Raw genomic sequence first — 16,936 nt, 5'->3', positions numbered from 1 at the left:
TCCATCCCTACCAAGAAGACAGGTGTCCGGCAGGCAACCAGCACAAAATTCCTCCAAGGATCCTGCCTCACCTAGTCAGAGGCAGGTGCTTGGCCCTGGACTGTCCAGACAGCTGGCCCTGGAGCTGTAACTTAGGGCCCATATTTGGGTTGTGGAGTCCCCAGAGGCTCCTGAAATTTCGTTGACAAGGGTCCTGAGGAGGTCAGAATAACTCTTCATTGTCTAGTCCTAATATTTATGAGCTCTGAGGATAGATTGGGCAGGGAATTTGTTTACCCACTCTCCCAAACACTTAGTACAGTGCCCTGCACACAGTAAGCGCTCAAAAAATACTGTTTATTGATTGATAAACACTAAGTGGCCATTGGATCGATGGGATCTGCACCACTGGGAATGAATCAGAATGGCTTCCTGGGGGAAGTGAGATTTTAGGGGGCTTTGAAGATGGGAAGGAAAATACCACCCCCTCACACACCCCTTCTGGACCTAAATAATAAATAATGGTATTATTTGGATGTCTACTATGTGCCAAGCCCTGAGGTAGTTCCAAGACAATTAGATGCAGCACAGCCCCTGTCCCACCTGGGGTTCACCATCTTTCCCCATTTTTATCCCCATTGAACAGAGAAGGAAACTGAGGCCCAGAGAGATAAAGCAATTTGCCCCAGTCACAAAGCAAGCCAGAGGAAGATCCAGTATCAGAACCCAGGTCTCCCGATGCTGGGTCCCGCACCCTCTGCACATGGCCATGTCCCCTTCCCTGGCTGTGGAAACTTTAAAAGGAGTGAGGAGGGTGTGGAGAAGGAAGCAGGAGAGGGGATTCCTTATCGAAACACTTTCCTCCCAACCCTCCCTCCTCCCTCCCTGACTGCATCCTGAAGTATTCACTCTCCAATGTTTTTTTTTCCTCACTGCTTTCAAAAATGCCTATGTCTCCACTATCCTAAAAACAAATCCTTCCTTGAGCCTATGGCTCCTTCCAGTTATTGCCCCAACTCCCTCTTTCCATTCCTCTCCAAACTTGAAAAAATTGTCTACACCCACTTCCTCCACTTCCTCTCCTCCAATTCTCTCCTTAGTCCCTTCCAGTTTGGCTTCCGTTCCTTTCACTCCACCAGAACTACCCACTCAAATGTCACCAATGATCTTCTTGCCAAATTCAACAACCCCTACGCCATCCTGATCCTCCTCGACCTCTCAGCTGCCTTCAACACTGCTGACTGGAAAGATTATTCAGCCTAGGTACAACTGACTCTGCCCTCTCCTGGGTCTCCTCCTATCCCTCTGGCAGCTGATTCTCAGTCTCTACGGTGGGCTCTTCCTCCACCTCCCACCCTCTGAAACTGAGGGTCCCTCAAGGCTCAGTTCTGGTCCCCTTCTATTCTCCATCTACACCCACTCCCTTGGAGAACTCCCATGGCCATATCTGTCTATACCATATCTATATTTAAGTCTATACCTATCTATACCATATCTATGAGGATGGATCCCAAATCCCCATCTCCAGCCCTGATCTCTTTCTTTCTCTACAGTCTCACATTTCCTCCTGCCGTCAAGACATCTCTACTTGGAGGTCCCACCAACATCTCAAACTTAATATGCCCAAAACAGAATTCTTCATCTTCCTACCCAAACCCTGTCCTAACTGTGACTTTTCCACAACTCTAGACAGCACCACCATCCCCCCATCTCACAAGCCTGTAACCTTGGCATTACCTTCGACTCTTATCTCTCATTCAACTCACATATTTAACGTCACTAAATTATTTCAGTTCAACCTTCAAACATCACTGAAATTCACCCTTTCCTGTCCATCCAAACTGCTACCACATTAATCCAAGTATTTATTCTAGACCCCCTTGACTACTTCAACAGCCACCTTGCTGACCTCCCTGCCTTCTGTCTCTCTCCACTCCAGTTCCTACTTCACTCTACTGCCCAGAACATTTATCTACAAAAACGTTCAGTCCACATCTTCTCACTCCTCCACTCCTCAAGAACCTCCAGTGATTGCCCATTCACCTCTGCATTCATTCATTCATTCAATCGTATTTCTTGAGCACTTACTGTGCGCAAAGCACTGTACTAAGCTCTTGGGAGAGCACAATACAACAACAGAGACATTCCTTGCACACAGTGAGCTCAATCTAGAAGGGGGGGACAGACATTAATATAAATAAATAAATAAATAAACAAACAAACAAACAAACAAACAAACAAATAAATAACAGATATATGCATATGTGTCGTGGGTCTGGGAGGGAGAATGAATGAAGGGAGCAAATCAGAAGGGGGTGGGATATCGCAGAAGGGAGTGGGAGAAGAGGAGAGGAGGTTAGTCAGGGAAGGCTTCTTGGAGGATATGTGCCTTCAATAAGGTTTTGAAATGGGGGAGAACAATCCCCGCCCACCTCCTGCCTGTGGCCTGGAAATACCCCCCCGCCCCAAGCCCTCCCATTCAACACACTATCACTCTCCCCACCTTCAAAGCCTTATTAAAATCCCATCTCTTCCGAGTCCCGAGTGGCCAACTCATTAACCAAGATTATATTAGAGGGTTCGTGTCTTGGAGCCTCCGGGGAAATGACCACCACAATTTAGTCAATACCCGATGCTTTAAATTTCAGTATACAATCAACAGAAAATCAAACGTTCAGCTAGAGCACAGAATAAAACTGTACCCCTCCCAACCTGGGGTTCTCCTACCGGGAGGGGATCAGTCCGGTGTTCAGGTCCTTTAACGGGTTGGCCCACAGGGTCAACCCCGGTTTAAGAGGTCCCTCCGGCTGGGCTGTCTCCGCAGCGATAGGCATTTCCCCCAACCTTTGCACCATACTTGTTGACTCTTACATCGAGCTTCTTCTGCATCGTTACTCTAATCTATCAATTACCGTTCTTTTGTGTTTTTAGAAGGTGTCTCCCCCGAGGCCCCTGCGGGTATGTCAACATTTGGTCTTCCCTCAGCGCCTGTCAGTCTGGTTGCGATCACAATACAGATATGTTGAGAGGCATGAAGTTAAACAAGTTGTTTAGCACGGTGCAAATTGCTCCCTTCAGTAAGACCTCATTTTCCTCTTCTCCCACTTCCTTCTGTGCTGCCTTTCCACTTGGATTTGCACCCTTTATTCTCCCTTCCCTCAACCCCATAGCACTTATGCACATATCTGTAATTTAATTCATTTATTTATATTAAGTTTATTTATAGTAAGCTCGTTGTGAGCAGGGAATGTATCTACCATCTCTGTCATATTGTACTTTCTCAAGTGCTTAGTACAGTGCTCTTCATACAGTAAATGCTCCATAAATACGATTGACTGATGGACTGATTGATTGATTGGGGGAGGACAGCAGTAACGTCAGACCTTCCCCTACAGGGCTTCTGCTTCAGGGTGCATCAGGTTCTGGATCGGTACAAGCCTGGCTGGTGCAAGAGTCATGAAGACTGGTCCCTGTACCTGTTTTCCCCACAGAACCGGTAAGAAGCAGCCTCTCTCTCTCCAGCCCTGCCTCCAGGCAGTGAACTCGCTAAAAGAGACTAGGTCTATGGTGCCCAGACAGGATCCCTCCACGCTGGGCAGATGCGAGGTCATCGGGACAGAATCAGTCCTGCCCCATCTGGGGCTTTCGGGCAAATGGGAAGTAGAGCAGGGATCTCATCCCCATTTTACAGGTCAGGAAACTGAGGCCCAGAGAGATTAAGCAACATGTCTAAGGTCACACAGCAGAGCTGGGACTAAAACTGGCTTCCCTCTTTGCCTGCTGTGTGATCTTGGGCCCATCACCGAATTACTCTGTGCCCAAGTGTCACTGTACCTGATCTGATGGTATCATAACTACCCCACATTTAGCACCTTGTAAACACATAGGAACTGCTTGAAATATACTTCAGCCATTGTCATCATCATCATCATCATCATTATTATAATTCTAATAAAATCTGGGTCTCCTGACTTCCAGACCCCTGATCTTCTATCAGGCCTCTCGACTCCTCCAGGGAGGGCAGAACCTCTGCCCCCTTTGGGTTATTGGTTGGATGTTGCCAGAGTCCTGCCTGAAATCTCTCCTCCCTCTTTTGTTAGTGTCTGTGCCCCCAACCCCTCCACTTCAAGATGGAAGCTCCTGGGGTGGCAGCTGGGGCCGGGCATAGATTTTGCTATTGCTTAATCATCCTGGCACTTCATACAGTGCCCAGCACAAGTTAGGGTTCAATAGATATGACTATTACCACTCCTGAGGAACACTCGGTAACTAGGTAGTTTAAGCACCTGGTAGATAGGATCTGTGTCTATTCAACGTGTCTGATACATATAATAATGATAATGATAAAACAATAATAATACATTGATAATTATTAAGCACTTACTATGTGCCCTGGAGTAGATCCAAGTGAGGCACAGTCTCCCACCCGAAGCTCACAATGTAAATCTCATTTCATCTTCACAACATCCTTGTGAGATCGAAGAAGTGGATATTTCATCCCCATTTTACAGAGAGGAAACAGAGACCCAGAAAATTTAAGTGACTTTCCAGGGGCAGAGCTGGGACTAGAACCTGGGGTCCCCAATGTTCGAGCCCAGACTCTTTCCACTAGGTCACACGGCCTCCTTCAGTAGTCCATCAGTCAGTAGAATTGTTGCCCTTGGGAAAGTCCAGTAGAGTCAGTAGACTGATTCCTGACCTCAAGGAGCTGACAACCTAGTCCCGGAGACTGATTGTAAATGAATTACAGATAGGAGGAAATTGTAGAGGCCTGTCCTGGTAAGTACCTAGAGAAAAGGTGTCATGGGGATGAGTCCCTGAGAGCTTCAGGGATGCAGAAGTGTCAGAATGGATATGTGGGAAGAGGGGAGGGGGAGTGTAAGTGGAGTAAAGGAGGAGAGCAGGGTGGCCAAGTGGAAAGATCCTGGGCCTGGGGGTCAGATGGTCCTGGGTTCTAATCCTAGCTTCGCCACTTGTCTGCTGTATGACCTCAGGCAAGTCACTTAACTTCTCTGTGCCTCAGTTCCTTCACCTGAAAAATGGGGTTTCAATACCTGTTCTCTCTCCTACTTAGTCTGTGACTCCCCTCATGGCAACTGATGATCTTGTATCTGCTCCAGCTCTTAGAACAGTGCTTGGCATACAGTCAGCACTTTACAAATTACATTATTATTATTATCATCATGCACTTCAATCTGTGACCTTTGGACATTGGATATTCACTCTCCCCACCCCAACCCCATAGGATTTATGTGCATAGCTTTGATATATATATTGTAAATTATGTATTTATTCATATTAATGTGTGTCTCCCCCTCTAGACTGAAAGCTAGTTAGGGGCTGGGAACATATCTGCTAATTCTGTTGTATTGTACTCTCCCAGGTGTTTAGAACAGTACTCTGCACATAGTAAGCACTTAGTAAATATGATTGATTATTATTATATTATTCATCACTCAATCAGTGATATGTATTAAGTATATATTATGTATTTTGGACTGTGAGCCCATTGTTGGGCAGGGATTGTCTCTATCTGTTGCCGAACTGTACATTCCAAATGCTTAGTACAGTGCTCTGCACACAGTAAGCACTCAATAAATACTATTGAAAGTTCTTACTGTGCACAGAGTACTGTACTAAATGCTTGGACAAGTACACTGTAACAGAGTTAGTAGATGGGATCCCTGCCCAAGAACTTACAGTCTACAGTCCATCCGGGAAGGCTTCCTGGAGGACATGGGCTTTCAGAAGGGTGTTGAAGATGGGATTAGAGTGGTGAGTTGCCAGATGTGAAGGGGGAGAAGGAAGGGTGTGAGCATTGGGTGGGAAATGGGAGCATCAAGAATGGGTTGCCCAGGAGGTGAGCATGAGAGCAATGGAACCCAAATAAGCGGGATGAGCCAGGAGAGAGGTTGGGTGGAAGGGAGGATGGGTCAGATGGAGAGCCGGGTAGAGGGGACCAGGCCTGTCGGTTTTGGGGTGGGTGCAGAAGTAGCCTCTCTGATCTCTGCCATCCCTGCCTCCAGGGTCCGAGTTATGTGTCACAGATTCATTGCCCACAAGATGTTCGACCATGTGGTCCTGGCCTTCATCTTCCTCAACTGCATCACCATTGCCCTGGAGCGGCCGGACATCGACCCCAGCAGCACAGTGAGCCCTGACCCCAGGCCCAGCCCTCCCCCTCTCCCTCCTTTGCTCCCTCCCTCCGGACACATGCACTCTACCGTTGCCCCAGCCACCGCACCTCCTCCTTGCAGGGCTCCATCCTGAAGTTCTGCAGTGCACAGAGCACTGGGCTGGGCACCTACTGTGTGCAGGGAATTGGACTGGAGCCCTGCACTGTACAGGGTACTGTACTGGGTACCTGGCCCTGCCTGGAAGCTGTCTTGTGCTCACTGCTCCGCAACAGGGTACAGAGTGGGCACCACTGGCCTGGATGTGGTTTCCTACAAGTTTCTCAAGGAAGCAGCCTTGCTGGCCTGGAAGGAGATTTGTCCCAAACTCAGGACACAAAGTCCAGGGCTCTGGCCTTGAGCTGAAGATGGCGGCCATCTTGAGTCATGCTTGGGTCCAGCTTGGGTCATGACCTGGAAGAGGATTTTATCTGAGTCTGAGTTCAATCCCGGGGACTCCAGCTCTGTACATGCCCATTGCTCACCCTCATGCCCGAACAAGCCTTCCAGGCACCACACCATCCCCATCCCCTGCCCCAGTGCCCCCAGTGCCTCATGTGTCTTGGCAGGCATAAAGGACCCAGGCTGTAGGGGAGGCCTACAGCATTCTTCCTACTTGCCTAGGCCTCCAACCCTGGAGCCAGAGCTCTGCAGTCCCCTCTCCCTGCTCCACCAGAAAAGGAAGAAATCTTGAGGGTCTCCAGGGCCAGTGAAGGTCTCCAGGGACCAATCAATTGTAGGTATTGAACACTTACTATGCGCAGAGCTCCGTACTAAGTGCTTGGGAGAGTACAATATAGCAGAGTTGGTAGACACTTTCCCAGCCTGCAACACCCAGTGAGGTGTTGGATGGAGGAGGATTCTCAAGGGAAATGGTTATAGAAACAACATGGGCCAGGCCTGGGAATCAAAAAACCTGAGTTCTAATCCTGGATCCACCACTTGCCTGCTGTGTGACCATTCGCAAATCACTTCACATCTCTGGGACTCAGTTTTCTCACCTGTAAAATGGGGATTAAATTCTACTCCCTCCTACTTGGACTGGGAGTCCCATGAAGAGCTGGGACTGGGTCCAACCTAATGATCATGGATCTACCCCAGTGCTTAGTACAGTGCTTGGCACATACTAAGTGCTTAATAAAAGTTCCATAGTATTTATGATTATGATTATTATTCAGTGTAGACATCCCTCCTTAAGTAGCCTGATGGTTTGAGTCAGACCCATCTTTCCCTTTTTCACCTGCCGTCCCCATCTCTCCCAACCTGGGGCCTGGAACTGACACTCTTCTGCTAGCAGTTTCTGTCCTCCTTCCAATTTTGACTTCCCCATGGTGTTCTCTTTTTCAGGAACGGGTCTTCCTGAGTGTCTCCAATTACATTTTCACCGCCATTTTTGTGGTGGAGATGATGGTGAAGGTAATTATCCCACTGCCTGCTGTTTGGTACAGCTAGAAGTATCACTGTTCAGTGAGACTAGCAAAACCTATATCCTGGGCAAGACCTGTACCCTGGGCAACAGGCTTCCCCACACCAACTTTAGAGGAGCTGGAAGAATGAGTCAGGATGGCCCAGAGTCTATAAGTATCTGGATGGATGGATGGATGGATGGATGGATGGATGGATGGATGATGGATAGATGATGAATAGGTGGATGGTGGATGGATGGACAGATGATGGATGGATGGAAAGCTGTCGAATGGGTGGATGAATGATGAATAGCGTATATATGGTGGATGGATGGAGAGATGGAATAATGATGGATTGGTCAATAAAGAATAGGTGGATGGGTGAGTAGATGGACGGATGGAGGCTGGCTGGTTGTCTGATGGTCTCTTTGACCTTCTGGCAGCTGACTATCATTCTGAATTTGTGATACTGATTGTATGTCTTTTTGGATGCAAGGCAGCTGTGACCCTGCCTGACTGCTGGCTGGCTAGAGGGAAACCTATCAGCTGTCTGTTTCTCTGTCTGTCTGAAGGAATGTCCCTTTGGCAGTAGTCTCTCTGTCTTTCTGCCGGCTATCTCTGCCCTCTGGATATTTGTCTGTCTCTCAGTCTGGCTAGAGACCATCTGTCAGTCTGGTGGGTATAGATCAGGTCACTTCCATCAGCCCCAGCCAGTCCCAGCCCCACTATTTGTGACCACCAAACAGCCTCTGGTTTCTGCCTGCAGGTGACAGCCCTGGGCTTCTTCTCGGGGGATGACGCCTACCTGCAGAGTGGCTGGAACGTGCTGGACGGTCTGCTGGTGTTCGTGTCCATCACGGACATCGTCGTCTCCATGGCGCCAGCAGGCGGGGCCAGGATCCTGGGTGTCCTGCGGGTGCTGAGGCTTCTGCGTACCCTGAGGCCTCTCCGGTAGGGCTGGAGGCAGGCCACTGTGGCAGGGATGGGGCCAGGCAGGGGATGGGTCACTGCAGCAAAGGCAGGGCTGGGTTCCTGGACATCTTGCAGGTGCTGAGGCTGCTGCGCACCTTGAGGCCTCCCTGGTAGGGCTGGGGTGGGCCATTGTGGCAGAGATGGGACCTGGGAGGGAGCAGGCCATCTCAGAGGGGAGCGGAGCCGGAAATGGGGTTGGCCACGATGGTGAGGGGCTCGGTGCTGGGCAGAGGCTACTGAGGGGCGGGCCAACACCAGGGAGGCTCATGGCCATTGGGGGCTGCTGTCAGGGTGAAGCAGTTCCTTCTCACAGAGACCCCTTGCCAGGCTTCTGGACATGGAGTCCCTCCCTCCTCCCTCTGCCAGGGCCCAGGGAGATGAGAGTCCCTCCTTCCTCTCTTCCAGGAACTGGGAAGATAAGGGTTCCTCCCCACTTCCTCTGCTCGGGACTGTGAGATGGGGATAACTTCCTTCTTTTTCTAGGGCCCAGGGGATGGTGGTCTCTCCCTCTTTCCTTTGCTGGGGGCTGAGGAGATGGGAGTCCTTCCCTCCTCCCTCTGTTGGGGCCCAGGGGCTGGGGGGATCCCTTCCTCCTCCCTCTACCAGGGGCGGGGTTATGGGGATCCCTCCTCCTTTCTCTATCATGGGCCAGGGTTTGGGGTGGTCCCTCCCTCCTCCTTATGTAGGGAGCTGGGGAATAGGGGGCCCTCCCTCTTCCCTCTGCTGGGGATTGAGGGAATGGGGGGGAGGGTCTTTCCCTCCCTCTATCAGAGGTCTGCTCCCTGAAGCTTCAAGTCTCTGCCACCTTGGAGATGTGCCACTCTTCCCTCCACCCACCCTGAACCACGGTGCCAGGGACAGCCCCAGACAGCCCCAGAATGCCTCTTTGTAATAGGGGGAATCTCCCTGCACCTGCAAGGTGCCCACAAGACCACCAGCCCATCGTGCCCAAGAATCTGTCTCGGTCCACAGTGCAGGGAATGGAGGGGGGTCCCCTGAACTCTGGCCAGCTGACCGGCCACAGAGCCTAAGCCTGAGAGGGATGTTAGGGAGTAGGGGTAGGCCCTACTCTGATCTGACACCCCCACCCCATCCTACCTCCACTCCAGCAATCAGCAGCACCTACTCTGAACACAGGGAGGCAGAGGGATAAGGGTATTAACTTCATCATCATCATCATCATCAACAATATTCATTGAATGCCTAATTAGTTCTGAGCAGCGTTCTGAACACCTGTTGTGTGCAGAGCACTCTATTCGATGCCTGCTGGGTGCAGAGCACCGTACTCAGTGCCTCCCAGGTGCCTCACAGTACTAGGTACTTGAGATCATACAATAGAAATAGAAGTCACAATCCCTGCCTTCAGGGCTTTTACAGTCTAGAAAAAGCCATTTTAATCATTTCAGCCCCAACATTCTAAAATGGATGGTGGTTTCTCATCCCTTCCTCCTTGGGGTCCCAAGACCCTAAGCCCCCAAACAGCCTTGGAGGCTCCCTGCTTCTCCCAAGCTCTGGCTCATGCCTCCAGCTCCCCTGGGGCAGGAGAAGATAAGGGGAAACTCTCTCTGAGGCAACTTCAGCCTCACCTCCTCCTCATTCTTCTCCCCCTCCCCCTTCTCTTCCTTCCCCTCTTTCTCCTCTTCCTTCTCCTCCTCCTCCTTCTCCTCCCCCTCCTTTCTCCTTGTCTCTGCTCTGCTCCAGTACCCTGGTCCTGCTTCTTGAGGGGACAAGGAGGCCAGGACTCTTTTTTTTCTTTTTTTAAAATGGTATTTGTCAAGTCTTTACTATGAGCCAGGCACTGTACTAAGCACTGGGGTAAGTACAAGCTAATCAAGTTGGACACAAGCTAATCCATGACCCGTGTGAGGTTTACAGTCTTAATTCCCATTTTACAGATGAGATAACGGAGGCACAGAGAAATTAAGTGATTTGCTCAAGGTCACACAGCAGACAAGTGGCAGAGTTTGTATTAGAATCTAATTCCTTCTTATTCCCAGGCCCATGCTCTATCTACTAGGCCATGCTGCTTCCTGTGGAGAGTGTGGTCAGGGTACAAGTAACAATAGTAATGGTATTTATTGAGCTGAGAATAACAATAATAATGGTATTTGTTAAGTGCTTACTATGTGCCAAGCACTGTTGTAAGCACTGGGGTAGATACAAGGTAATCAGGTTGTCCCATGTGGGACTCACAGTCTTAATCCTCATTTTACAGATGAGGTAACTGAGGCACAAAGAAGCTAAGTGACTTGCCCAAAGTCACACAGCTGTTAAGTGGCGGAGCCGGGTTTAGAACCCATGACCTCTGACTCCCAAGCCACACTGCTTTACGAAGCACTGTACTAAGCGCTTGGGAAAATACAACAAGAAGAAGCACATTTCCTAAGCACAAGGAGCTTCTACTCTAACTGGGGAGTCTGACACAGAAATGTTCACCAGCAATATAATCAGAAATAATAAATTACAGGTTTGGTCAAATCTACGTTGATGCACACAATGTCAAAGGAAGTAAATACATTTATGTCTTTCTGTTCATGACAGCAGAAAGTCCCTGTGATCAGGGAACTTGTCTCGTCCTTTGGTTTTTCAGTAGATGCTACTGATTGTACTTTCCCAAGCACCTAATACAGTATATTGCACGCAGTGGGTGCACAGTATATAATAATGTACTGCTACTAAAATTACTATATCCTCTTCATGTGGGAGTCCCTCGGAGTTCAGTTCTGGGTCCACTTCTATTCTCCATCTACACCCACTGCCTTGGAGAACTCATTTTCTCTAAATGGCTTCATTCACCAACTCTATGCAGATGATTCTCAAATCTGCATATCTAGCCCTGATCTCTCTCTCTCTCTCCCTTTCTGCAGTCTCACATTTCCTCCTGCCTTCAATACATCTCTAATCGGATGTCCCATCAACACTTCAAACTGATCATGTCCAAAACAGAACGTCTTCTATTTCCATCCAAACCCTGCCCTGCCTCTGATTTTTCTGTAATTGTACACAGCATCACCATCCTTCCTGTCTTGAAAGCCCATTACCTTGGCATTATCCTCAACTCATCTCTCTCACTAAGTTCAACCTTCACCACACCACTAAAATCCTCCCCTTCCTCTCCTTCCAACTGCTACTGCTACCAGGTTAATCTACACACGTATCCTAGCCAGCCTTTATCATTTCATCAGTCTTCTTGCTGACCTCCCTGCCTCCTGTATCTCCCAATTCAAGACCATACTTCACTTTGCTGCCTGGATCATTTTTCTACAAAAACATTCAGTCCATGTTTCCCCACTCCTCAAAAGCCTCCAGCAGTTGTCCATCCACCTCTGCATCAAACAGAAACTTTTTACCATTGGCTTTAAAGTAGTCAAACCCTTTGCCCCCTGCTACCTCACCTCACTGCCTCATACTACAACCCAGCCTGCACAATTGACTCCTCTAATGTCTATTTACTCACCATACCTTGATCTTGTCTATCTCGCCACCGACCTCCTGCCAGTGTCCTCCCTCTAGCCCGAACACCCCCCGCTTCGTGGCTTAGTGGAAAGAGCACCCGGCTTGGGAGTCAGAGGTCAAGGGTTCTAATCCCAGCTCCACCACCTTTCAGCTGTGTGACTTTGGGCAAGTCACTTAACTTCTCTATGCCTCAGTTACCTCATCTGTAAAATGGGGATTAAGACTGTGAACTCCGTGTGGGACAACCTGATTACCTTGTAACTACCCCAGCACTTAGAACAGTGCTTGGCACATAGTAAGCGCTTAACAAATGCCATCATTAGTAGTATTGTTATTACTATATCCTATAGACAATTACTCTCCCCACCTTCAAAGCCTTATTGAAGGCACATCTCCTTCAAGAGGCCTTCCCTGACTAAGCCCTCATTTCCTCTTTCCCTCTCCCTTCTGTGTCACCCTGATTTGCTCCCTTTATTCACCCCATCTAAGCCCCACAGCACTTAGGTACATTGTCTTATGCTGTTGAGTCATTTCCGACACACAGCAACTCCATGGACACATCTCTCCCAGAACGCCCCACTGTCCATCTGCAATCATACTGGTAGTGTATCCGAAGAGTTTTACAGCTGCAATTTATTTATTTTTACTGATGTCCGTCTTCCCTTCTAGACTGTGAGCTCACTGTGGGCAGGGAATGTATCTGCTGTCATATCGCACTCTCCGATGAGCTTATTACAATGTTTTGCACACAGTAAGCGCTCTATAAATATGATAGAATGAATGAATACTTCTACTACTGCTATTACTACTACTATTACTACTGCTTCCACTTCTCCTCCTCCTCCCACTACTGGTACTGCTACTACTGCTACTACTACCGCTACAGTTCGTACTACTACTATGACTCAATCATTCAGTTGTATTTATCGAGTGCTTACTGTGTCCAGAGCACTGTACTAGACTCCTGGGAAAGTACAATATTACAGAGTTGGTAGACGTGCGCCCTGCCCACAATGAGCTTCCGGTCTAGAAGGTGAAACCGACATTTTGCTATTTGTATATCTTTACATCCATAAGGAAATTATGGATATATACATAGGGGCTGTATATATGTATATATCCATAATTTCTTTATGGATGTAAAGATGTACTATTATTATTGCTGCTACAATTACTACTACTTCCACTGCTACTACAACTTATGGAATTTATGGATTGCCAACTGTGTCCAGAGCACTGTACTGAGCCCTGGGGAAGAATATGGTAGAGGATAAATAAGATTCAGGCCCTGAATCTCAGAAGGCTCACAATCTAATCTATCAGGCAATCAATCCATCAGTTACATTTACTGAGGTCCTTCTGGGTGTGAAGCACTGTACTAAATGCTGGGGAAGAGAGGACCGTGTAGGGCAAAGATTCAGCTGCTGATCCTCAAGGGCTTTCAAACCAATAGATCAATTAGTCGATGATATTTATTGAGTACCTGCTGCTCTGGGGCAGGATAAGGTGGAGGCTAGATGGGATGTCAACCCTGGTCTTTGGTTAGGAGGGAGGCTGGCCCCAGGTGCATGAGAAAGGTTAAAGAGATAAACACAAACTATCTTGATCCTGGCCCCAGCTCTGGTTGCAGAGGTAGGGAACGGGTGCAGGTTGGGGCATGCTATGCAAAAGCCAGTGTCCCTCAGTTCCCTTCGGAACTGGGTTTGAGAACACCTTTCTCTGTCCACTCTACAGTGATCCCTGGCAGCCCTCACACAGCCTGGACATGGAGGCACCAGTGGCATCACATTGATGACATTAGAGAAGCAGCGTGGCTCAGTGGAAAGAGCACGGGCTTTGGAGTCAGAGGTCATGGGTTCAAATCCCGGCTCGGCCACTTGCCAGCTGTGTGACTGGGCAAGTCACTTCACTTCTCGGTGCCTCAGTTACCTCATCTGTAAAATGGGGATGAAGACTGTGAGCCCCACGTGGGACAACCTGATTCCCCTGTGTCTACCCCAGCGCTTAGAACAGTGCTCGGCACATAGTAAGCGCTTAACAAATACCAACATTATTATTATTATTATTATGACAGTAGGCAAGCAGCTTAACATGATGATTGCATATATACCACATTGTGGAAGGCCTGTCCAAGATGTTTAGAGCATCCCTCTGTGGGGGCCCCCCACTGCCCACTCCTCAGACCACAGTGTCCCATTTCACAGTCCCTGTGGACACAAGGGCTGCATCCAGGAAGTGGAACTCGGCTGCCGGAGGGAGCCTGTATACTGAAAATCAAAATGCTGAACAGAAAGGCACCCAGCGCTGTGAATATCCTACCTTGGGTCAGACGGGCCAAATCCTTAGCCATTGTAACCGAGGCCCTGTTGACATTTAGCCCCAAACTCTCCCCACCATCAATCAGCCAATCAGTCTTGTCTACTGAGTGTCCTCTGAGCATACTGCACAGTGATGAGGAGGAGATAGACGATATGGAAGAGAGAGCGGAGGAGGATCAGGAGGAGCAGGAGACAGAGGAGGGAGGAAGAACGGGGATCATCACCATCATGTACTGAGAGCCTGCTGTTCACCAAGCACAGTACTAAGTGTTAGATTGATCACAACCCATCAGGTCAACCAGCAGTCATCTCTCTCACCAGGGTCCAGGACAGGACAAGGGACAGGCTGGGTCATGCTGTGACCCAGCAGCTCCAGGGAGGATGGCCGTCGGGCCAGGCCACCAAGCCCAAGCTCTCTCTCTCTCTCTCTCTCTCTCTCCATCTTTGGGGCAGGGTGATCAGCCGGGCTCCAGGCCTGAAGCTGGTGGTGGAGACGCTGATCTCATCTCTGAGGCCCATCGGAAATATCGTTCTCATCTGCTGCGCCTTCTTCATCGTTTTCGGCATCCTGGGGGTGCAGGTAGGACGGCCACCCCGAGCAGTGTTCCACAGGGTTCCTGGATTGCTGCCCCCTCAGCATTGACACCGGGCCTACTGTTGCTGGGCTAAGATAGCCAGAGCAGGAACAGGCCCCAGCCCACATGGGCCTCCCAGTCCAGCAGGACTGAGAGAGCAAGCAAGGGAGGGAACCCACTCCCATGTCATGATGGAGAAGACGGAGGTCCAGAGAGGCTGAGTGCCATCCCTGAGGTCCCCCAGCAGCCAGGGTGGGGATGGGACTTTTGACCTGGGCTCCTGACTACCAGCCCGGGGCTCCATGTACTCGGCCACACTGCCTCTGCTTTACACCTTGCACTGTCCCCAGCCCCCTGGGCCCGTCAAAGACAGTCTGAATGAGTAAGGTGTCTGAAAGAGGGCCTCCCACAACCCACTGAACCTCCTACAGCCTCTCCAGCCTCCCACAACCCTCCCAAGCTTGGAAACTTCCATCAGCGCCTCCACCATTCATTCATTCAATCATATTTATGGAGTGATTACTGGGTGCGCACTGTACTAAGTGCTTGGGAAACTACAATACAACAACAGCCCCAGCTTCCTCCACCCTCCCCCGGTCCCCAAGGTGGGCCTCTTCCTCCTTCTATCTCTTAGTGAACACAGGTTAGAAGGAGGCAGATGTATGCCCAGCCAAGGTGGGAAAGACCGGAGGTCTATCACAGTGTCCCACCCTCTTAGCCATGATATCGTCCCACTGGAAAGCACTGCAGACGCAGGGCCAGGATTCCAGGGGTGGCCAGAGTTAGGTCCAGGTGGCCTCAGAGCGTGTAATGGGGGGTGTCCCAGGGACGGCTCCTCCCCTTAGATGGCACACCCCAGGGTGGCTGCTTTACTCGCTTCCCATCCATCAGCAGCTGGTCCTGGGAGCGGGGCAGTGGTGGTCAGCAGGGGCTGACGCGAGCAGGGCTGACCGTGGCTTCCTCCCAATGGCAGCTTTTCAAGGGAAAATTCTACTACTGTGAGGGCTCGGACACAAAGAACATCACCACGCGGGGAGACTGCAGCCTGGCCCACTATCGCTGGGTCCGCAGAAAGTATAACTTCGACAACCTGGGGCAGGTGAGCTGGCTGCCTCCCTGTATTTCCTACACAGTCCCTGCCCCTGGTCCTGCTCAGACCCAGATCTTACCCCTTGTCCTGCCCCCACTCCTTCCCCACCCCTGCCCCTGCCAGTCCCAGGCTCTAGCCCTTGTCCTCTTCCCCACTCCTGCCCTAGGTCCCTCCCCTACCCTTGCCCCTGCCTACGACAATCCCCAGTGTTGGCCCAGACTGGCAGACCTCGAGGAAGCCCCTTCCCCTGACAATCCACAGTTTGCCACACTCCACACCGACCTGGAACACCCATCCAATACCATAATGGCAGTGCTGCCAAAGAACTGTTCAAAGAGCTAGTTTAAGTCTGAGAATAATCCCATCTGACAATTCATAGGACACATGGGGCTTATATTTGCGGTGAGGTGGGGATGGTGAGGCGGGGAGCATACATCTTATATTTTACATTTTACAGATGAGGAAGCAAATGCCCAGAGAGGTTTGGTGACTTGGCCAAGGTCACCCAGCAGGCCAGGAGCTGAACTGGGAGTAGAGCCCCATGCAGGGTGCTGGGAGCCAGGGTGCCGGGTGCCAGGGTGTTGGGTGCTGGGGGGATGGGGCACCAGGTACTTGCTGCCACTCAACCCCATTCCTATCCCCCCCAACATGTCCTCTCCCTAGGCGCTGATGTCCCTCTTCGTCCTGTCCTCTAAAGACGGCTGGGTAAACATCATGTACGATGGGCTGGATGCCGTGGGCGTTGATCAGCAGGTAGGAGTTAACTGGGGGCCCTGGGCTGCGATGTCATGGGAGTACTGGGGTGGCGGGCTGACTACCAGTCCCGAGCTCAGGCCTGGGCTCTGGACCCCCAACACACCTCCCTACCTCCTCCTCCTCCCTGCCACATCCCTAGTAATATAAATAATCATAACGGTGGTATTTCTTAAGCACTTACTCCATGCCAAGCATTGTACTAAGCACTAGG

The 16,936-nt window shown here is 50.1% G+C and overlaps 1 protein-coding gene across 1 annotated transcript in view; it reads left to right on the top strand.

Annotated features, from left to right (window-relative positions):
* CACNA1H (calcium voltage-gated channel subunit alpha1 H) overlaps positions 1-16,936 on the top strand; it is a gene marked incomplete at its 5' end in the record, with an annotated part of 219,303 nt that overhangs the window by 161,265 nt on the left and 41,102 nt on the right. The window contains 7 exons of the mRNA XM_029057244.2: positions 3,375-3,475; positions 6,006-6,129; positions 7,500-7,568; positions 8,325-8,509; positions 14,758-14,884; positions 15,853-15,978; positions 16,633-16,722. Of these exons, the coding sequence (XP_028913077.2) occupies positions 3,375-3,475; positions 6,006-6,129; positions 7,500-7,568; positions 8,325-8,509; positions 14,758-14,884; positions 15,853-15,978; positions 16,633-16,722 (822 nt within the window). The remainder of the gene's footprint in view (positions 1-3,374; positions 3,476-6,005; positions 6,130-7,499; positions 7,569-8,324; positions 8,510-14,757; positions 14,885-15,852; positions 15,979-16,632; positions 16,723-16,936) is intronic.

The sequence above is a fragment of the Ornithorhynchus anatinus genome, chromosome 2 (assembly GCF_004115215.2).
Source record: "Ornithorhynchus anatinus isolate Pmale09 chromosome 2, mOrnAna1.pri.v4, whole genome shotgun sequence".
Lineage (NCBI taxonomy): Eukaryota > Metazoa > Chordata > Mammalia > Monotremata > Ornithorhynchidae > Ornithorhynchus > Ornithorhynchus anatinus.
Note: the sequence above shows the minus strand (reverse complement) of the source record. Positions and strands in the feature narration are given on the sequence as shown.